At 47.0% G+C, this 24,136-nt stretch overlaps 1 protein-coding gene across 1 annotated transcript in view; it reads left to right on the top strand.

The window, feature by feature from the left end:
- The window catches only part of SLC2A12 (solute carrier family 2 member 12), a 90,691-nt gene extending 69,877 nt beyond the window's left edge, over positions 1-20,814 (top strand). Inside the window, exon 5 of the mRNA XM_040429172.1 lies at positions 20,225-20,814. Coding sequence (XP_040285106.1) covers positions 20,225-20,309 — 85 coding nt within the window. The 3' untranslated portion in view covers positions 20,310-20,814. The remainder of the gene's footprint in view (positions 1-20,224) is intronic.
- Positions 20,815-24,136: the final 3,322 nt, after the last annotated feature.

Here is a 24,136-nt window from a genome sequence, read left to right as displayed (position 1 = left end):
CCCAAACCGCAGGCAACTGTATGCGGCTCCCAAGGAGTCACGGCCAAAACCGTGGCCGTGACAGCTGGGCTCAGAAGCAATGTCTCTGTGTTGGGATCTGGGAGCCTTGTGTCTGGATGAACGCTTGCTACCTGTTTGAAAACAGGTTGGTGCTACTATGAGCAAGGACTCTTTGAGTCAGAATTACTGCATATTGTGAATTACCACCAACACTGCAAGATGACTTTTTTGTTTGAATATGACTGCTTGTTTTGTCACTTGCCTAAAGTGTGAATAAAACACTGAACAGTTTGATCCAAAGAACTTGTTGTTGCCTCTATACTGCGTCCGCTAATCCTGTCTACCAGAGCGAGTCCCCACAATTGGTGGAGGATGCGGGCAATAGCAGTGAGGCTGGTGTGAACGCTGATATTTTTGGTTTCTGCATTTTTTCAGGCACGGTTGTATGTGGTACATTAAACCAGCTGTATTACAACCAGTGCTCCATCACAAAATGGAGGCTGTTGTGAAGGCCCTCATGAAGGCTAATCTGCAGCAAGAGACAAACCTGCAGCAACGAGAGGCTAATAAGCAGCAGCAGGAGACTAACCAGTTGCTGTTAGAACACGTGATGGCTTTGCAGACAGCAGGAGCAACCCCGAGCATCTAAGATGCCTGGAAAGCAGTCAGTGTCACGATTCCTAAGATGTACCCCACAAACGACATCGAAACCTACCTGGCGATGTACGAGAAAGTGGACCAGTGGGCTGAGGTTGTCGCTTCGTTACTGGCATCCGATTCCCAGCGGGTGTATTTCGACTTGCCGGATGATCAAGTGGCCGACTACCAAAAAGTAAAGGGTGAGATTTTGGCAAGACTGTGCGTGAATGTGTTGGTCCGGGCCCAGCAGGTACATCAGTGGGGGTTTAAGCCGGCTGAGTCTGCGAGGACCCAGTATTATGACTTACTCCACCTCTTGCAAAAGTGGCTACAGCCTGATGTGCTGAGTCCCCCGGCTATGCTGGATAGACTATTAGACAATATGTTCTGGAGGGCTTTGCCATAACCTCTCCAGCACTGGATCGGTCTCCTGGTAATGCCCTTGAGATGGTCGACCTGGTGGAACGCTATGAAGCTACCAGCAATCTAAAAGAGGGTTCTGTCGGGAAGGGGGTCAGCAAACCCTGGAAATCTCCACCCCAGGCCCGGAGATTTGAGCCGATAAAACCCGCCCAGGATGTACCCACGATGGACCTGGCTCCGATAGTCTGCTGGCAGTGTCAGGAGCCTGGCCATGTAAAGGCTGACTGTCCCCATCGGGTTGAGCCCATGGACACTAACTATGGCTACCGTCAGTCGCTATATGCCAGGAGGCTTGTGCAACAAGTACCCCAGAGTCTCTAGATCATTGTGCCAGGTGGAAGTGGGAGACACTCCGACGGAGGCTCTGCTGGACTCAGGGAGTCTGGTGACCCTAGTAAGTGCTACCCTGGTGCGGTCCACTGAGTATACTGTCCGGAAAGTCGGGGTGATGTGCATCCACGTAGACTGACTACCCCACCGCGCTGGTGTCTCTAACCACGGTGGCTGGGAGATGGATCCACGAGGTGGCTGTCGCCACAAATCTACATTATGAACTTATAATAGGGAGAGACTTCCCGGGCTTCCCGGCACTATGGCCTGCTATGAGAGTGACTGATACCCATGAGACAAGGGCAACCCTAGCAGAGACCGAAGGGCCAGCGGTAGGGAGGACTGCCACTTCGGTGGAAGAGGGGGAGACTACCCCGCTAAGTGTGATGGTGGGAGACGTGGAGGATTTCCTGCCAGGTCCTGTATTGACAGCCCTACAAGGTACTCGAGAAAATTGGAGATGTAAACTACAAGGTACACCAGCCAGGGCGGCGAAAGCCGGAGCAGGTTTACCATGTGAATTTACTCAAACCGTGGAAAGATAGGGAAACCTGTACAGAAGACAGCCCGCGGCCGAGTTTTCTAGGAGAAGAGGTACCGACCCCTCTGTCTGATGCAAGAGAGGCAGCTGCCACAGTAAAAACTGCTGACAGCCTCTCCTCTAAACAGAATCAGGAGGCCAGGGAGTTCGTTAGTTGGAACACGGATGTGTTCTCGGACCTCCCTGGACGCACTTCCAGAACCCAGCATGACATTGTCACTGAACCTCAGGCAAAAGTCTGATTAAAACCATACCGGGTACCCGAGGCTCGGCAACAAGCCATATCGGAAGAGGTGCAGCTAATGTTGCAGCTAGACGTCATTGAGGAGTCAAAAAGTGAGTGGGCCAGTCATACAGTATTGATACCCAAGCCGGATGGGAGGTTGTGGTTTTGTAACGACTTTCGAAAACAACAAGGTTTCCAAATTTGATGCGTATCCCATGCCCCGGGTGGATGAGCTCATCAAGAGGTTAGGACAAGTCCGGTATTTTTCTGTTTTGTTTTGTAAGGGTACTGGCAGGTGCCTTTAACGGAGGCTGCCAAAGAGAAAACTGCCTTCATCACGCCTGAGAAGCTGTATCAATATCAGGTCTTACCCTTTGGTCTGCATGGCGCCCCTGCCACTTTTCAGCAACTAATGGACATTATGCTTCGTCCACATCGTCGGTACGCTTCGGCTTACCTGGACGATATTGTCATCCACAGTACCGACTGGGAAAATCACCTACCCAAAATGCAGGCTGTAGTGGACTCCCTTCGGAAAGCTGGCCTAACCGCTAACCCCAAAAAATGTGCGATAGGGTTAGAAGAGACGAAGTACCTGGGGTATGTCATTGAGCGCGGAGTCATCAAACCCCAAGTGAACAAAATAGAGGACATACGGAATTGGCCCCGACCTGTCACTAGGCAAATAAAGTCATTCCTGGAAATGGTGGGTTATTACATGAGGTTTGTTCCCCACTTTGCTACTCTAGCCACGCCCTTGACAGGACTCTTGAAGGGACATAAGTCAATGATGGTTCGCTGGGATGATCGGGCAGAAAAGGCTTTCTCCGCTTTGAAGTCGGCCCTGTGTGGGTCCCAGGTTTTTGTGATGCCTGACTTCAAAAGGGAGTCTCCGAAGGAGGCCTCGATGCTGTACTGTCTCAGGAAGTCAACAGGGAGGAGCATCCCGTTGTCTTCCTCAGCTGCAAGCTCACCCCAGCCGAGACCCGGTATAGTATAGTGGAGAGAGAGTGCCTGGCTACCAAGTGGGCACTAGAATCTCTCCGCTATTATTTATTGAGGAGAAAATTCCACCTGGTAAATGACCACTCCCCTCTCAAGTAGATAAGCCAGGCCAAGGACAGAAATGCCCAGGTCACCCGATGGTTTCTCTCCCTACAAAACTTTAAGTTTTCGGTGGAACACAGAGCAAGCCGGTTACAGGGAAATGCGGATGCCCTGTCCCGGGTACACTGTCTGGCATGTGTTCACCTCCTCAGGGTTGAACAAAAGGGGGGTTATGTGAACGGAACAGAAATACGGACTTATGGAAACGGAATGCACACAGAGTAACTTCTGTTTTTTTTTGCGGACCCTTTGAAATGAATGGTTTCGTATACGGTCTGCAAAAAAACAGAACGGACACGGAAAGAATATACATCGTGTACATGACCCTAAGGCCTCTTGCACACGACCGTATGTATTTTGCGGTCCACAAAAAATACGGATGACGTCCATGTGCATTCCGTATTTTGCGGAACGGAACAGCTGGCCCCTAATAGAACAGTACTATCCTTGTCCGTTATGCGGACAATAATAGGACAAGTTCTATATTCTAGCGGAACGGAAATACAGAAATTGAATGGACACGGAGTACCTTCATTTTTTTTGCGGACCCATTGAAATGAATGCTTCCGCATATAGTTCGCAAAAAAAAATAATGGAACGGACGCGGAAAGAAAATACATTTGTGTGTAAGAGGCCTAACAGTGATCTTTCAATAGGAATTTTAGATAGTACTATACGGATATTGTCCTTATTTAAGTCAATTGATATAAGTCCCCAAAGATAAAATAAAATTGTTGACTGATTCTTAAAATAGATTAAAAAAATTATATATACTTCATCATAAGAGGCCAAATTGTAAATAAGAACTGACGTCAGTACATTGGTTGTTATGTCAGAATATCCTTATGGGGTTAATTAGGGAGACTTCATATTCTATACAATGTAACTTTGTTACGTTACCACTTCCACATATATCAGGTGCGGCCTGGCTGTGCGATGTAGTTACACTTGCTGAGCTCTGCTGGTTGCAATGACTCAGCATCTCGCGTGTCGTCCCACGTGTCGGGATATGGCCAACGTTACTTAGCCCTCTTGCTGTAGGAAGGATTAGAGTGGATCCAAACTCATTGTCTCTTCTGTCCTCCTAGGTCAGCAATTTTAGTTATGCTGATAGCCCGAGATGGATTTCTTTGTTTTATACCGCTAATAAGTTCACTGTTAAATTTTAAAAGTTCACCAAACGCGTTTCAGAGTTACATACTCCTTCCTCACTGAAGATTTTCTGTGTCAATAAATGAAATGTTGTTTTAGATCCAAGCTGAATTTGTTTCCATGCAACGACAGTTAGTTGAGTGCCCTCCAAATTAATTACTGTTTCAAAATATACATTAAACTTATTCGGCAGCGGGTGTGCCGTGGAGTGAGCACCTTGACCATTTTTGCCCAGTGTGGTAGAGCCACTGTATGTTTCTACTATTGCTAGAATTGTCCAACATATAGGAACTTTATAAAGGTGGCCATACACATTAGGCATATGTCAGCTGAACCTGCCAATTATGGTGGAACCAGTCAACCATCTGTTATAGAAATATTAATAGTAGAAATCCGCTCGCATCAGACTTTGTGTAAGGAAAGGCAAATCTCTTAAACCACAGTCAGACAAAGGTGTTACCATCTTGAATTCTTGCTGAGCACTCCCCCTCCTCCACAGTCTTCTCACCTTTTATTTAGTCACAGTAACAATAGAAAAGGGGCTGGCCAGTCACCCGACCACTTACTTCATGTAACAAGGATACAGGAAGTGATGACACAGGAAGATGAGAAAGTTCAGGTACATGTCAAAGGACAGGGGAGGGCATCAACATGGCTGAACAGTGCAATGCACACACCCCATCCCTGTATAAGGAAGGATGAGTCATGTCCATTGTCTGATCCGCCAGGTGGCCGCCCATCCCCCATCACTGTCAGCATGGACCCCATTCAATACTGCTCAAAGTGACCAGTATCTAGTGAAGATCATTCTACTGGTTCTTATAGGTTTAAGATTATCTGCGAGACATTGCTACGGCTATTGTCAGTATACGGTACGAGTATACCGACAAGGCAGATATGTATCCAGAAAGGGATAGCAAAGCCGCAGCAGAGGTATAATATGTATCTCTCGTTATGCAGACTTCACTTCTCTAATGTGTATAGACATTTGAAGGGAAGAAGCCCAGTGCATTGCACTTAGTGCTCACAAACCGGCAAACGCCCCCCTACACACTGAGAACACGTCTCCAAGCCCATGAGAAGGTTTTTCATACTGACGGTTTTACCGCTGGTCCCGATTCAACCCAAGTACCCTCTGCTAGAGCGTTCTTCGGTTAAATGAGACACAGGGAGACAGATGACAATCTATAAAAACACACACACATCCTAAGATAAAATGTCCGCATAATAAAATTTCCACAACACATCTAATCTGTATAACTCTCCCCTAATGGCTAACATCAGAGAATTGTCCTGCTGGATTGCAACATACCCTATCATTTTGATAAGCTGCCTTATGTGAACACATTTGCATGTGTATAAGGGTGCAGGAGACCTAGCTGTTGGCTGATTGAGAGTTCAGATGACAGCTATCTAATCAAGAGAGTAACTAGAAAAGGCTGGGCACCATAGTAAACTTTTGAACTGTGCCTCCCTTCTGTGGCTAGTCAAGACCGGCCATGCTTGTCATAGCAATCCCCACCCACTTAGTAGTTATTCCCCCTTTGTTCCCTCACACAGCAGCTCTGCCTCTTTAGTGCCCCCACACTGTAGTTATGCCCCCTCACTACACAAAAACAGTAGAATGCCGTTAGTGCCCCCACACAGTAGTTATGCCCCCTTACTGCTCTCACACAGTATTTATGCCCGCTTTGTGCCCCCCACTCAGCAGTTATGTACGCTTTATGCCCCACACAGTAGTAATGCCTTGTTAGTGCCCCTATACAGTATTTATTTCCCCTTTAGTGCTCCCACACAGTAGTGCTCCCCCTTAGTGCCCCACACAGTAGTTATGCCCCCTTCAGTGCCCCCACAAAGTAGTTATCCCCTTTAGTGCCTCCACACAGTAGTGCTCCCCCTTAGTTCACCCCTTATATTAGTGAAGCCCCTTTAAATACACAGTAGTTCTCCCCTTTAGTTCACCCCTTTTAGTGAAGCCCTGTAATTAAAATTCAAAAAAGCATTAGTAGTCACCTAGCCTTGTTCCCCCGATTAACATAGCACAGCCTGCTCTCCCCAAAAAGCGCAATGCAGTGACATCATCCCGCCTGCTGAGCTGAGAGATGGAAAAGGATGAGAATAGGCTGGGGGATGATCCTCAGTCTATGTGCTCTTCTACTGAACCCAGCAGGTGTGATGCTGTCAGTGCAATGCACCGTCTGGGGAGACCACAGGACAGGCTGAGGTATGAGGCTGTGCAGACATCTATTAAGGCTCAGGCCTTGCCTAGGCATACAAACAATAATCATTATCACTGTGTGTATGCACTGGCAGGATGGGGGGGCAGTAGAGACCCCTGCCAATCCTGGCCCGGCAGTAGTTCCGATCCTGTATCGAATGTGTATGGCCAGCTTATATAAGTTTATTAAATTATTTTTTTTATAGATGAGACCTGCCATTCAGTGATTAGGCAGTCTCTTGATCCACAGTTGCTGCTTTGTATAACCTAGCCATCAGGTTTGCAGAGGAAATTACAGGCAAGAGCTGCCACTATTTGAGTAACTATAGCAAACTGACCTCATCCTGCTGTAATGGGGGGGGGGGGGGGGGGGGTGAGAGATGCCCTGTTGAGTATTACTGTATATGTTTAAGTGAGACGACTGCAGACAGAAACTGTGTGTAAGCTGACATTTCTGCTGCCAAGTCTGTCTGAGTAAAGAATTTCTTGAGTTCACCTCTACCAGTTGTCATCCCTCTGTATTATTGAAAACCTGCTTTTTCAGAACTTTACACTTGGCATAAAGTTGGCAGGATGAGTCTTCATGGAGTATCACCTGGTATAGGGGTGAACAAATATTGGCTAGAACATAGCACTGAGATTCACCACCTGCCCTTATAAGTAATTCTTTGAGGTATGGTAGAGCTAAGCCTTCTCGAGGATCACAAAAAGTGTCAAGTATTCTTCAAACATTATAAAACTCTGTTTAACTGCAATGACTACTAAGGGGAAATGACTCTGGATTTATGCAGCTACTTTTAAAGGGGTATTCCCATTTCATATAGAAATGAGATTGGACATTCCCTCAGTGTCCACCTCTGGCACTCCCACTGATCCTGAGAATGAAGAGGCTGCAGCAGTGAATCATCCATTCCCTGTTTTCCCTGTACAGTGGTGTTCCTGGACTGCTCCCTGGCTTTGCAGGGAACACCAAATGACCCTATTCACTTGAATGAAGCTGTACTACAGTTTCCCTGCACACAAGGTGTCCAGGGCACCGTTGTACAGCAAAAGAAAAATAATGATAAAAATAAAGCTTTCTCAGGCATACTGGTCCATTCTGTGCTTTCTTGGTGCACACACTGAAGAAGGTTCATGAACGTCATGCAAAAACACAGCCTCAGGAGGAAGATATTTCACTTGTGTACCTGTCATATAATCTATCTAATATGTATTTGTAGATTATTATCTCACTTCTCTTTTTTTGCCTGTTTTTCTGATTCATGATTTACTAAACTGAAAGTCTTATAGTTGCTTGTATACCTCTGCATTTTTGTTTGCTGTATCAGTTTATGGGTCTAAACGTTATTTAGTGTATACACTCTTTTTGCAATCTATATCTTATCTAAATTGAATAAACTGACCACAGACGATAATTGATATTCTTTGTCTATTTAACCCATGGTCATATTATGGCTCTGCTTTGTACAAAGCTGTAATGGAGCTCCCACAGAGATGCAGGAGGCCTCTATTGTATCTCTGTATATCTCCAATTCTGTTTGGAGGTATGTCAGATTCCACACAAACAACAAGCCATGTTCCATCCCACATTGTAGGTACAGAGTTCCTCTCTTCTAGAAGCACAGTATCTTCATAGATACAGTATCTTCTTCTAGAAGGAGAGTCACATACAGAAGCTCTGTGTCTCCACAGTGGGGAGCTGGCTGACCTCCATGTATTACTATACAGGCCCCATATAGGCGAACTAGGCGTTCGCCTAGGGTGCCGGGCTGCTGGGGGCGCCCTGGTGGGCTCCCCCTGACTGGGGCTGCAGCCCTGGGTGAGCGGCTCTTGAGCCGCCCCCAGCGCCGTTACAGGGGGGCCAGGAGGTGGAGGTCCTTCTTTAATATGGCAGAGCAGGCATCTGCTTACCCTGATGGCAGGTGCCTGCTCTGCCAGTAAATTACCGGAGGAGAGGAGGCGGGCAGCAAGGGAGGCTGTTCTAGCAGCTCCCCACTTCTCCCTCGTGCGCCCTCTGTGATGCCGGAATATGACGTCATTCCGGCCCCAGCATACTAAACGGCGCGCTGGAGGACTGAGGAGCTGCACCACACTGGACACCAGGGAGGTGAGTGTTTAAGTGTTTGACTGAGTGAGTGTCTGCCTGTGTATTTATGTCAGTGAGTGAGTGTATGTATGTCTGTCTTTCTGTCAGTAAATGTATGTGTGTCTGTCATTGAGTGTCTGTGTGTGTATGTCAGTGAGTGGGTGTATGTCAGTGAGTGTGGATGTCTGTCGGTCAGTAAGTGTCTGTGTGTTTGTCAGTGAGTATATGTGTATGTTTGTCAGTGAGTATATGTGTATGTTTGTCAGTGAGTATATGTGTATGTTTGTCAGTGAGTATATGTGTGTGTTTGTCTGCCAGTGAGTGAGTGTCTGTCAGGGAGTTTCCGTGTGTGTGTGTGTGAGTGTTTCAGTGGGTAGGTGTATGTCTGTCATTGAGTGTCTGTCTGTCAGTGAGTTTCTGTGTACGTCATTCAGTGAGTGTCTGAGTGTGTGTCTGTCTGTCAGTGTGTGTGTGTGTGTCTGTCAGTGAGTGAGTGACATGAGGGGGCGGCAAAATGGATCTTTGCCTAGGGAGGCAAAAATCCTTGCACCGGCCCTGGCTGTGTGCATGCAGCCCAGGCCCCGCATCATTTGATATAAATATTACCTTCACTGCACTTCTTAGTATGGCTTAATGTATCAATACTGGTTCATAGTAAAGATAGGGCTATAAAAAGACTTTGGCCACGACAAGCAGCAAAAGTCACCAGATCGCTATCTAGCAGTGCAACCTTAAAGGGCTTCTGTCATCAAAAAATCGTTATGTAGCTGGCTGACATTAGCGATGTGCTAATGTCAGCAGAACATAACTGTATGACTTATATCTCTCTGCCTGCCGCCGTTAGCGCTAAATAATGAAATAATTTTTAATATGCTAATTAGCCTCTAGGTGCTCGTGGGACGTTGATGCAGCACCTAGAGGCTCTGTCCTCTCACCGTTTGGCACGCCCTTGTATCTGTGATTGACATCCTCTTTCTCCTCTGTGCCTGTAAAATCCTGCGCCTGCGCCGTCCAGTTTAGAATTCGGCGCAGACGCAGTGAGGAGGCCGGCAGCAGGCGAGCATCCTTCACTCACTGCGCCTGTGCCGAATACTAAACGTGATGGATGAGTCATTGGTGTCAGTGGGTTTGTGGGAATGTGCTGTGGCTTATACAGTGGGGAAAATAAGTATTTGATACGTTGGCGATTTTGCAAGTTTTCCCACCAACAAAGAATGGAGAGGTCTGTAATTTTTATCGTAGGTACACTTCAACTGTAAGTGACAGAATCCAAAATCCAGAAGATCACAATGCATGATTTTTGAATAATAAATTTGCATTTTATTGCATGAATTAAGTATCCAATGCAATAGAAAAACAGAACTTAATATTTGGTACAAAAACCTTTATTTGCAATTACAGAGGTCAGACGTTTCCTGTAGCTCTTGACCAAGTTTGCACACACTGCAGCAGTGATTTTGGCCCACTCCTCCATACAGATCTTCTCCAGATCTTTCAGGTTTCGGGGGCTGTCCCTGGGCTACATTGAGTATCAGCTCCCTCAAAGATTTTCGATTGGGTTCAGGTCTGGAGACTGGCTAGGCCACTCCAGGACCTTGAAATGCTTCTTACGGAACCACTCCTTAGTTGCCCTGGCTGTGTGTTTCAGTTCATTGTCATGCTGGAAGACCCAGCCATGACCCATTTTCAATGCTCTTACTGAGGGAAAGAGGTTGTTGGACAAAATCTCACGGTAAATGGCCCCATCCATCCTCCCTTCAACACGGAGCAGTCGTCGTGTACCCTTTGCATAAAAGCACCCCCAAAGTATGATGTTTCCACCCCCATTCTTCACGGTTGGGATGGTGTTCTTGGGGTTGTACTCATCCTTCTTCTTCCTCCAAACATGGCAAGTGGAGTTGATACCTAAAAGTTCTATTTTGGTCTCATCTGACCACATGACCTTCCCCCATGTCTCCTTTGGATCATCCAGATGGTCATTGGTGAACTTCAAACGGGCCTGGACATGTGCTGGTGTAAGCAGGGAGATCTTGCGTGCTCTGCAGGATTTTAATCCATGACAGCGTAGTGTGTTACTAACGGTAATCTTTGAGACTGTGGCCCCAGCTCCCATGTAGTTCTAGGCTGATTCCTTACCTTTCTCAGAATCATCCTTACCCCACGAAGCGAGATCTTGCATGGAGCTCCAGACCGAGGAAGATTGACAGTCATCTTGTGTTTCTTGTGTTAATTGCGCCAACAGTTGTTGCCTTTTCACCAAGCTGCTTGCCTATTGTCCTGTAGCCCATCCCAGCCTTGGCCAGGTCTACAATTAGACAGCTCTTTGGTCTTGGCCATGGTGGAGAGGTTGGAGTGTGATTGATTGAGTGCGTGGACAGATGTCTTTTATACAGGTAAAGAGGTTAAAACAGATGCAATTAATACAGGTAATGAGTAGAGTTGAGCGGACGCCTGGATGTTCGGGTTCGGCAGGTTCGGCCGAACTTGAAAAAAAAGTTCGGGTTCGGGACCCAAACTTGACCTGAACTTGACCCCGAACCCCATTGAAGTCAATGGGGACCTGAACTTTTGGGCACTAAAATGGCTCTAAAATAGTCCTGGAAAGGGCTAGAGGGCTGCAAAAGGTATCAAAATGTGCTTAACAGCATGACAACTGTTCTGCAAACAAATGTGGATAGGGAAATGACTTAAAATAACATAACATACAGAAAAATTAAAAATAACAATCTGGATCTAGGAGTAGGAGGTTGAGGAGGCGGTGGATGTGGCGGTGTAGGTTGACGTGGCGGTGTAGGTGGAAGCGGCGGTGAAGGAGGAATAGGTAGCCAACACTGATTTGTGTTATTTTTTATTTTTAAATTGGGGTATCCTCCAAAATATTGGGACATATAAGAAAATAAAACAAAGAATAAGTGCACTTGAGTACAAGAATGGATGGTTGAGGCTGGTATAAATGTCTATTCTGCACAAGGTACGGACAAGTCCTGTGGGATCCATGCCTGGTTCATTTTAATAAACGTAAGCTTCTCCACATTGGCTGTGGCCTGTGATAATGCTCTCTGTCAGCAAGGCTGACAAAGCTTTTCCACATTTGGGCCATGCTAACCCTGCCTTCTCAGGTGCTGGCGGTGCCCCAGCTGCGTTGGCGACCTCTTCCTCCTCCTCTGCCTTCGCCTTGTGCTTCCACTGTGCCCCCGCTGTCAGGTGGGAATGCCATCAGCAGCGTGCGCTTGTAGTCGCTCATCTTCCGATCAGTAACAGATGTTTTCACTAAATTTAGTTCCCTGTCAGCAATGCAGAGCAGGGGTTCATTCACGGCAAAAGGGGGTTCATGTCACCCAGCAATAGAACAGAGGATTTTGAGAGATTTAGGCCCATGTCACCCAGGCACAGCAGGGGTTCATTCCCAGCAAAAGGGGGTTCATGTCACCCAGCAATAGAACAGAGGATTTTGAGAGATTTAGGCCCTGTCACCCAGGCACAGCAGGGGTTCATTCACGGCAAAAGGGGGTTCTTGTCACCCAGCAATAGAACAGAGGATTTTGAGAGATTTAGGCCCCTGTCACCCAGGCACAGCAGGGGTTCATTCACGGCAAAAGGGGCTTCATGTCACCCAGCAATACAACAGAGGATTTTGAGAGATTTAGGCCCCTGTCATCCAGGCACAGCAGGGGTTCATTCCCAGCAAAAGGGGGTTCATGTCACCCAGCAATAGAACAGAGGATTTTGAGAGATTTAGGCCCCTGTCATCCAGGCACAGCAGGGGTTCATTCACGGCAAAAGGGGGTTCTTGTCACCCAGCAATAGAACAGAGGATTTTGAGATATTTAGGCCCCTGTCACCCAGGCACAGCAGGGGTTCAGTCACGGCAAAAGGGGGTTCATGTCATCCAGCAATAGAACAGAGGATTTTGAGAGATTTAGGCCCCTGTCACCCAGGCACAGCAGGGGTTCATTCACGGCAAAAGGGGGTAGCAATATAACAGAGGATTTTGAGAGATTTAGGCCCCTGTCACTCAGGCACAGCAGGGGTTTGTATACGCCAAAAATTGTAAAATGTCACCCGACAATTGAAAATAAGAATTTTTTCAATTTAGGGCACTAAAATTGGCACTTTTTTTATTAAAATGGCTCTAAAATAGTCCTTGAAAAGGCTAGAGGGATGTAAAAGGCAGTAAACTGTGCTTAAGAGCATGGCAACTGCTCTGCAAACAAATGTGGATAGGGAAATAACTTAAAATGAAATAAAATAACTAAAAATTACAAATTATTAACCTGCAACTCAGAGAAGGAGGTGGATATGGAGTCGGAGGTTAAGGAGGCGGTGAATGTGGTGTTGTAGGTGGAGGCAGCAATGGAGGAGGAGGAGGTAGCCAACAATGTTTTTTTAATTTTTTTATTGGGGTAGGTAGCCCCCAAAATATTGGGACAAATAAAAAAAAAAGAAAACAAAGAATCATTGCATTTGACTTGAGTACAAGAATGTATGTTTGATGGTGGTATAAATGTCTATTCTGCACAAGGTACAGACAAGTATTGTGGGATCCAAGCCTGGTTCATTTTAATGAACGTGAGCTTGTCCACGTTGGCTGTGGACAGGCGGCTGCGTCTGTCTGTAATGACGCCTCCTGCCGTGCTAAATACACGCTCAGAGAGCGTGTTGAATGGGGCAGAGCCATCAGTCAGTACTTGTAGTCGTGTGCACAGGTACTGTTCCACCATGTTGTTTAAATGCTACCTCCTGCTAACATGTTGCATATCAGCAGTTGGGGTCAGTTGTTGCGGCGAGGTGACAAAGCTTTTCCACATGTCGGCCATGCTAACCCTGCCTTCTGAGGTGCTGGCGCTGACACAGCTGCATTGGCGACCTCTTCCTCCTCCCCTGCCTTCGCCTTGTGCTTCCACTTGTCCCCCAGCGTCAGTCGGGAATGCTCTCATGAGCGCGTCTACCAGCATGCGCCTGTAGTCGCGCATCTTCCGATCACGCTTCAGTGAGGGAATTAAGGACGGCACATTGTCTTTGTAACGGGGATCCAGCAGGGTGGCCACCCAGTAGTCAGCACACGTTAAAATGTGGGCAACTCTGCAGTCGTTGCGCAGGCACTGCAGCATGTAGTCGCTCATGTGTGCCAGGCTGCCCAGAGGTAAGGACAAGCTGTCCTCTGTGGGAGGCGTATCGTCTGTGTCTGCCGTATCCCCCCAGCCACGCACCAGTGATGGGCCCGAGCTGCGTTGGATGCCACCCCGCTGTGAACAGGCTTCATCCCCATCCTCCTCCTCCTCCAGTAGTGGGCCCTAGCTGGCCAAATTTGTACCTGGCCTATGCTGTTGCAAAAATCCTCTTTCTGAGCCACTTCTAAAAGACTGGCCTGAAGGTGTTAGAGATGACCCCTCTTCCTCCTCCTCGTCCTGGGCCACATCCTCTTCCATCATCGCCCAAAGTGTTTTCTCAAGGAGACATAGAAGTGGTATTGTAACGCTGATAACGGCGTCATCGCCACTGGCCATGTTGGTGGAGTACTCGAAACAGTGCAACAGGGCACACAGGTCTCGCATGGAGGCCCAGTCATTGGTGGTGAAGTGTTGCTGTTCCGCAGTGCGACTCACCCGTGCGTGCTGCAGCTGAAACTCCATTATGGCCTGCTGCTGCTCGCACAGTCTCTCCAGCATGTGCAAGGTGGAGTTCCACCTGGTGGGCACGTCACATATGAGGCGGTGAGCGGGAAGGCCGAAGTTACGCTGTAGAGCAGACAGCCGAGCGGCGGCAGGATGGGAACGCCGGAAGTGCGCACAGACGGCCCGCACTTTATGCAGCAGCTCAGACATGTCGGGGTAGTTGTGAATGAATTTCTGCACCACCAAATTCAGCACATGCACCAGGCAAGGGATGTGCGTGAAACCGGCTAGTCCCAGAGCTGCAATTTTGCCCATTATCGCACACCACCAGGCCGGTCTTAAGGCTCACTGGCAGCAACCACTCGTCAGTCTGGTGTTCTATACCCCCCCCCCCCCAACTCCTGCGCAGTGTAGGGCCTGTCCCCCAAACAATTAGTTTCAGAACGGCCTGCTGACGTTTACCCCTGGCTGTGCTGAAGTTGGTGGTGAAGGTCTGTCGCTGACCGGATGAGGAGGTGGTAGAAGAGGAGGAGGAAGCCGAGTAGGAAGAGGAGGCAACAGGAGGCAACGAATGATCCCCTGCGATCCTTGGCGGCGGAAGGACGTGCGCCAAACAGCTCTCCGCCTGGGGCCCAGCCGCCACTACATTTACCCAGTGTGCAGTTAGGGAGATATAGCGTCCCTGGCCGTGCTTACTGGTCCACGTATCTGTGGTTAGGAGGACCTTGCCAGAGATGGCGTTGCGCAGTGCACACTTGATTTTATCCGATACTTGGTTGTGCAGGGAGGGCACGGCTCTCCTGGAGAAGTAGTGGCGGCTGGGAACGACTTACTGTGGGACAGCAAGCGACATGAGCTGTTTGAAGCTGTCCGTCTCCACCAGCCTGAATGACAGCATTTCAAAGGCCAGCAGTTTAGAAAGGCTGGCATTCAGGGCCAGGGATCGAGGGTGGCTAGGTGGGAATTTACGCTTTCTCTCAAAGGATGTGAGATGGAGAGCTGAACGCTTCCGTGTGACATGGTGGAGATGCTTGGTGACAGAGGTGGTGTTGTTGGTGGCACATCCTCTGTTTGCTGGGTGGCAGGTGCCAACGTTCCTCCAGAGGCGGAGGAAGAGGCCGAGGCAGCAGCAGAAGAGGGATCAGGAGGGGCCTGAGCCCTTTCTTGGTTTAAATGTGACAGTCACTTATGCTTGTCTAATCCCAGATGTGCAGTATATTAGAGGGTTTTTTCACCCCAGTAACCAAAAAGCTGTATTTCTGTCCTAAATGTGACAATCACTTATGCACGTGTAATCCCAGATGTGCACTATATTTAACAGATGTATTTTTTTAACCCCAGTAAGCAAAAAAGCTGTATTTCTGTACTTGCAGACATGCAGATAGCCTGTGCTGGTGCACTATCATTGCATAAAAAGGCTGAAGATCATGTATTGATATTGATTAACTGAAGAAAAAAAATGTTCGTTTTCAGCAGTAGTTGGCTCACGGTAGGCTTAAAAAAAATTGTGCACTGCACCCACAAAACACTTTTGCTGTAAATCGCTGAGTACAAAAAACTGTTCTTGATAAGATTTCTCCCTGATCTCTCCCTCACAGCAGCTGCAGCCTCTCCCTACACTAATCCGAGCAGAGTGACGGGCGGCGCTACGTGACTCCAGTTTAAATAGAGGCTGGGTCACATGCTGCAGTTGGCCAATCACAGCCATGCCAATAGTAGGCATGGCCTTTTGGGGCAAGTAGTATGACGCTTGTTGATTGGCTGCTGTGCAGGCTTTCAAAAAGCGCCAAGAAAGCGCCGAACACCGAACCCGAACTTTTACGTAAATGTTCGGGTCCGGGTGCCGAAAAACCTAAAGTTTGGTACGAACCCAAACTTTACAGTTCGGGTTCGCTCAACTCTTGTAATGAGTGCAGAGTAGGAGGGCGTCTTAAAGAAAAACAGATCTGTGAGAGCCAGAACTCTTGCTGGTTGGTAGGTGATCAAATACTTATTTCATGCAGTAAAATGCATTTTTAGATTCTGTCTCTCACAGTTGAAGTGTACCTATGATAAAAATTACAGACCTCTCCATTCTAGGTGGGAAAACTTGAAAAATCGCCAGTGTATTAAATACTTATTTTCCCCACTGTATATACACTCACCTAAAGAATTATTAGGAACACCTGTTCTATTTCTCATTAATGCAATTATCTAGTCAACCAATCACATGGCAGTTGCTTCAATGCATTTAGGGGAGTGCTCCTGGTCAAGACAATCTCCTGAACTCCAAACTGAATGTCAGAATGGGAAAGAAAGGTGATTTAAACAATTTTGAGCGTGGCATGGTTGTTGGTGCCAGACGGGCCGATCTGAGTATTTCACAATCTGCTCAGTTACTGGGATTTTCACGCACAACCATTTCTAGGGTTTACAAAGAATAGTGTGAAAAGGGAAAAACATCCAGTATGCGGCAGTCCTGTGGGCAAAAATGCCTTGTGGATGCTAGAGGTCAGAGGAGAATGGGCCGACTGATTCAAGCTGATAGAAGAGCAACGTTGACTGAAATAACCACTCGTTACAACCGAGGTATGCAGCAAAGCATTTGTGAAGCCACAACACGCACAACCTTGAGGCGGATGGGCTACAACAGCAGAAGACCCCACCGGGTACCTCCACTACAAATAGGAAAAAGAGGCTACAATTTGCACGAGCTCACCAAAATTGGACTGTTGAAGACTGGAAAAATGTTGCCTGGTCTGATGAGTCTCGATTTCTGTTGAGACATTCAAATGGTAGAGTCTGAATTTGGCGTAAACAGAATGAGAACATGTATCCATCCTCTGATGGCTACTTCCAGCATGATAATGCACCATGTCACAAAGCTCGAATCATTTCAAATTGGTTTCTTGAACATGACAATGAGTTCACTGTACTAAAATGGCCCCCACAGTCACCAGATCTCAACCCAATAGAGCATCTTTGGGATGTGGTGTAACGGGAGCTTCGTGCCCTGGATGTGCATCCCTCAAATCTCCATCAACTGCAAGATGCTATCCTATCAATATGGGCCAACATTTCTAAAGAATGCTATCAGCACCTTGTTGAATCAATGCCACGTAGAATTAAGGCAGTTCTGAAGGCAAAAGGGGGTCCAACACCGTATTAGTATGGTGTTCCTAATAATTCTTTAGGTGAGTATATATATATATATATATATATCAAACGAATGATGAGGCAGCACTTCCAGTATGTGGTGAACGGGTGTGGACCCCAAACTTTATTCAAGCGACGTTTCGGCCTGCTCAATGAGGCCTTTCTCAAGCTAAATAACAGTGCATATGACAGGGTATATATACCCAACAATCAATACAAATCAATTACAATCAGTGATTGGGCGTGACTCCAGTCAAGTCACGTGACCATTAACCATATGAATACATAACATAGGTGTATAATAAACATTCTCATGTTGCAGACGTACAAACATTTCATAAGTGTTCATAATAGTATCAAAACAGAAAAATAGAGGTAGATCTCTGTGCTTCAATTATAAACTAGAAATTGTATCCCTCTCTATTCAATACATTATTACCCATAGTGGACACTGTGCAGAAAGTGTTAGGTGCATATGGGGTTAAAAACATCAATAGTTGGTACAGCTGTACCTAATCATAAGTTAAAAGCAAAGGACAGAGCTCACCACACTATGACACTTGGTATCCGCCGGCATTGGCGTCCCCCCGCCGACGATGCGCATGCGCCGAGCCAGACATCACTGGCCACGCCCCCCGACACAGCGGCGCCCACACATGACCGCTCCATGGACCGCAGCGTCATCCCCTGGAGCGCACCGTAAGACACGCAGCCGTGAAGGGGAGGGAGGCCAAGACATGTGACTCAGCGTCAGACGCACAGCGTACGGGGGCGTGTTTCAGTGACCATGGTGATGTAAACAATCGGGAGACCTGCGGGCATATGCACTGTCGCCGGGACATATGTCGATGCACGCAATCTGGATAGCAATGCACATGCAGGAGCATATAGCTAGCCTATAGGATCGGCGATCTGACTCTGCAAACTCACACAGAGTGACTGCCCACTCAACAATGGTCATCACTATTGCACCCCATTAATGTGTGGTTACAATGGGACACACTTCCCATCTGTCCACATCTATAGCACCGATATGTGTATATCACCACCAGCTCACAAGTGTGAGGCAAGTGAGATGGCACACTACATCAGTACAAAAAGAATGATTGTCACATTTCAATAAAATTAGCGTGCACTATAGTGACAATCCAGATCGTCAGTCGCAGTCCCGCTAGTCTCCACACAATGGTCACTATCACAATCTTGTATCCAAGGTCATTGGGCGGCTCCATCCAGTATATAGACAAAGGCTCATCAAGTTCATCAAAAGTCATCTAGGATAAATTAAAATACCATCAATATACATTGGTAATCTAATCAGACATATTAGCACTGTTACATGTCTCCTATCCCAGACAGGGCGGTCAAGGACCCCCACGTCGGCGAGCGCAGCACTTATCCATCACCCACATAATTCCCATCTACATTCGGCATTAAGGCCATCGGGCTTAAGTGTATGTAGCCTATGGATCCACATGATCTCACGTTGCTTAAGTAATCTTTCCCTGTTACCTCCCCGTTTCAGCGGGGGTATGTGATCAATCACCCTAAATTTGAGATCTTTCTCACCGTGCCCTGCCTCAATAAAGTGCTTAGGCACAGGGAGATCTCTCCTCTTTTGCCGAATCGAGTACCTGTGATAGTTCATTCTGGTCTTGACCTCACAAATAGTCTCCCCTACATAGAAGAGATTGCAGGGGCAAGACAAGAGGTAGATCACAAATGAACTATCACAGGTCAATATATGCAATCATTGTTGGCAGTGGAGTCTCTGCAGAGGGGACTGAGTGCTGTGCAGGGAGGAGAGAATACTTTGCCATCCTGCCAGCAGTTTCACTCCACTGCTATGTGTGAAGCCACAGACGACTTCGGTCCACCCAGAAGTGGAGGTGTCGGTGGCTTCACACAGAGGAGCGCAACTGCTTGAAGGAAGGAAAGTAAGTGTTCTGTCTTCCCCACAGAGAGCTCACTCCCTACTGCAGAGACTCCACTGTCAGTCTTCCACCAATGATTGCATACATATAAGCCACAGCACATTATCACAATTATGCATTTTTAGGGGAATATATGATTTTGATAAAAACCCACTGACAGCAATGACTCCATAATACATATTAATGCTGGACCACCAATGATCCTTAGGGCTCATTCACACGAACGTTATCGTATTGCAGACCGCATTTGCAATACACGGGCACCATTCCATGGCCATTCCGCATCATGGATGAGGACCCATTCACTTCAATGGGTCCGCAAATCCGGAGATGCGGAACGGAAGCATGGAACGGAACACTAGGGAAGCACTACGGAGTGCTTTCTGGGGTTCCGTTCCGTGCTTCCGCACCGCAAAAAGATAGAATTTGCTCTATCTTTTTGCGGAACGGAAGGATTGCGGACCCATTCAAGTGAATGGGTCTGCGATCCCCATTCGCCTGCCCCACAGACTGTGCCTGTGCATTGCGGACCGCAATTTGCGGTCCACAGCACTGGCACGGGCTTTACACATTCTTGTGAACGAGCCCTTAGTGAGTCACTAAAGAGCATGATCGACCCTAAAAGGCAACATATCTGGTTTAATGGGGTTGATCATGCTGACAGAGGCGCTTTAATGACAAAAAAAAGTTTTTAAAAACTAAATGCTTACTCAATGTTGTATTATTTGTGACCTCTACTTTAAGCCTTTTGTAGATTCCTACCTACAGTGATTAATATATTATTGTCTTTGCCAATTTATTGTTCTTTTATATTCCAGGAGCTATGTCTGCCATTTGTTCCGCTCCAGGAGTAGAAGTAGACAGAAGCTGGTGCCAATGGAACTTTCTCAGAACACATCTTAGATAAATGAGAAGTAGGCGTTAAGGTTTAGATTCCGTTTCCCACTAGCATCTGCAGTATTTGCAGAAGTGTAATTTATTACACAAAACCTGCTCTTCGAAATGACAATGACATGATGAAATCCACAATTATAGAAGGTAACGCCTTATGTAAAAACTATGTAGGTTAATCTGGAAGACAAAATGAAGTATTTCTGAATAGCCATAATACATACTACTATACTGCACACTGCCAATGGCGGTGAACATTGCACTATGGCTAAGTAGTGACTAATGCCATCTAGAATGTCTCCACATCAGTGATTATTTCCAATGAAAGTTTTCATGCATTTGCACAATGATCTATACAATTATTTCCAATACTATTATCTACAAAATGCTGCTAGTATAATGATTGATATTTATAATCATCTGTGTATATTACCTATTGATTCATCATTCATACTATAGTGTGATAATTATCATCAAGAAATATAAAGAAATTCTGGATTTTTACAATAAAAATACATTTTGGAAATGCTTTCGACTATCACAATGGCTGATGTATTGTACTGCTCCACTATACGCATTTGAGCAAAACATGACAAGATCTATTCTATCCATTGTAGCTGCTGGGAAACCAAAGGTTAATACCAATGTGAATATTGCCTAAATAGGTCTCCAGCTACATTTATTTTATTTTTTTAAAAATCTGATTACTAATGCAGGCTTGGTGTTCGACAGGTGGGTTTATTTGAGACATCTTGGCTTTATTTCTATATAGATGTATCATTCCTGAACATGGCCAGTGAGATGTGCTATGCAGTTAAAGGGGTTCTCCAAATGTATAAGTGAGATACTGATGACCTATCCTCAGGATAGGTCATCAGTATCTAATTGGTGGGGGTCTGACACCCGGGACCCTCACAGTAGCGCTGCAGCCTTCTCTCAGCTTTTCCTAAGCCAATGATGAAAATTTTATCAGTCACGTGGCCTTGGCGAACAGCTGATTGGCGGGGATCAGTATCAAAATCTTGGAAAACCCCTTTAAAGGGCATCTGTCAGCAGATTTCTACCTATGAAACTGCCTGACCTGTTACATGTGCGCTTGGCAGCTGAAGGCATCTGTGTTGGTTCCATGTTCATATGTGCCCACATTTCAGAGAATAATTATGTTTTATATGCAAATGAACCTTTAGGAGCAACAGGGGTGTTGCCGTTACTCCTAGAGGCTCAACTCTCTCTGCAACTGCCAGGCCCTTTGCACTTTGATGCCAGGCGTGATTACGTTTTCACTGCCTAGCCCTGTCAAAGTGCAGAGGGCACATATATTATATATATATTAACCACCTCCGGACCGCCTAACGCAGGATCGCGTTCCGGAGGTGGCAGCGCTGCGCACAGTCACGCATATACGCGTCATCTCGCGAGACGCGAGACTTCCTGTGAACGCGCGCACACAGGCGCGCGCGCTCACAGGAACGGAAGGTAAGAGAGTTGATCTCCAGCCTGCCAGCGGCGATCGTTCGCTGGCAGGCTGGAGATGTGTTTTTTTTAACCCCTAACAGGTATATTAGACGCTGTTTTGATAACAGCGTCTAATATACCTGCTACCTGGTCCTCTGGTGGTCCCCTTTGTTTGGATCGACCACCAGAGGACACAGGTAGCTCAGTAAAGTAGCACCAAGCACCACTACACTACACTACACCCCCCCCCCCCCGTCACTTATTAACCCCTTATTAGCCCCTGATCACCCCTAATCACCCCTGATCACCCCATATAGACTCCCTGATCACCCCCCTGTCATTGATTACCCCCCTGTCATTGATCAACCCCCTGTAAAGCTCCATTCAGACGTCCGCATGATTTTTACGGATCCACTGATAGATGGATCGGATCCGCAAAACGCATCCGGACGTCTGAATGAAGCCTTACAGGGGCGTGATCAATGACTGTGGTGATCACCCCATATAGACTCCCTGATCACCCCCCTGTCATTGATTACCCCCCTGTCATTGATTACCCCCCTGTAAAGCTCCATTCAGACGTCCGCATGATTTTTACGGATCCACTGATAGATGGATCGGATCCGCAAAACGCATCCGGACGTCTGAATGAAGCCTTACAGGGGCATGATCAATGACTGTGGTGATCACCCCATATAGACTCCCTGATCACCCCCCTGTAAAGCTCCATTCAGATGTCCGCATGATTTTTACGGATGCACTGATACATGGATCGGATCCGCAAAACGCATCCGGTCGTCTGAATGAAGCCTTACAGGGGCATGATCAATGACTGTGGTGATCACCCCCCCTGTCATTGATTACCCCCCTGTAAAGCTCCATTCAGATGTCCGCATGAATTTTACGGATGCACTGATAGATGGATCGGATCCGCAAAACGCATCCGGACGTCTGAATGAAGCCTTACAGGGGCATGATCAATGACTGTGGTGATCACCCCATATAGACTCCCTGATCACCCCCCTGTCATTGATTACCCCCCTGTCATTGATTACCCCCCTGTAAAGCTCCATTCAGACGTCCGCATGATTTTTACGGATGCACTGATAGATGGATCGGATCCGCAAAACGCATCCGGACGTCTGAATGAAGCCTTACAGGGGCATGATCAATGACTGTGGTGATCACCCCATATAGACTCCCTGATCACCCCCCTGTCATTGATTACCCCCCTGTCATTGATTACCCCCCTGTAAAGCTCCATTCAGATGTCCGCATGATTTTTACGGATGCACTGATAGATGGATCGGATCCGCAAAACGCATCCGGACGTCTGAATGAAGCCTTACAGGGGCATGATCAATGACTGTGGTGATCACCCCATATAGACTCCCTGATCACCCCCCTGTCATTGATTACCCCCCTGTCATTGATTACCCCCCTGTAAAGCTCCATTCAGACGTCCGCATGATTTTTACAGATGCACTGATAGATGGATCGGATCCGCAAAACGCATCCGGACGTCTGAATGAAGCCTTACAGGGGCATGATCAATGACTGTGGTGATCACCCCATATAGACTCCCTGATCACCCCCCTGTCATTGATTACCCCCCTGTCATTGATTACCCCCCTGTAAAGCTCCATTCAGATGTCCGCATGATTTTTACGGATGCACTGATAGATGGATCGGATCCGCAAAACGCATCCGGACGTCTGAATGAAGCCTTACACGGGCGTGATCAATGACTGTGGTTATCACCCCATATAGACTCCCTGATCACCCCCCTGTCATTGATCACCCCCCCTGTCATTGATCACCCCCCTGTCATTGATCACCCCCCTGTCATTGATCACCCCTCTGTAAGGCTCCATTCAGATATTTTTTTGGCCCAAGTTAGCGGAATTTTTATTTTTTTTTCTTACAAAGTCTCATATTCCACTAACTTGTGTCAAAAAATAAAATCTCACATGAACTCACCATACCCCTCACGGAATCCAAATGCGTAAAATTTTTTAGACATTTATATTCCAGACTTCTTCTCACGCTTTAGGGCCCCTAGAATGCCAGGGCAGTATAAATACCCCACATGTGACCCCATTTCGGAAAGAAGACACCCCCAGGTATTCCGTGAGGGGCATATTGAGTCCATGAAAGATTGAAATTTTTGTCCCAAGTTAGCGGAACGGGAGACTTTGTGAGAAAAAAATAAAAAATATCAATTTCCGCTAACTTGTGCCAAAAAAAAAAAATTTCTATGAACTCGCCATGCCCCTCATTGAATACCTTGGGGTGTCTTCTTTCCAAAATGGGGTCACATGTGGGGTATTTATACTGCCCTGGCATTCTAGGGGCCCCAAAGCGTGAGAAGAAGCCTGGTATCC

The sequence above is a fragment of the Bufo bufo genome, chromosome 4 (genome assembly GCF_905171765.1).
Source record: "Bufo bufo chromosome 4, aBufBuf1.1, whole genome shotgun sequence".
In the NCBI taxonomy this organism is placed as follows: Eukaryota; Metazoa; Chordata; class Amphibia; order Anura; family Bufonidae; genus Bufo; species Bufo bufo.
The sequence above is the reverse complement of the archived record's forward strand: the minus strand, read 5'-3'. Positions and strand labels throughout refer to the sequence as shown.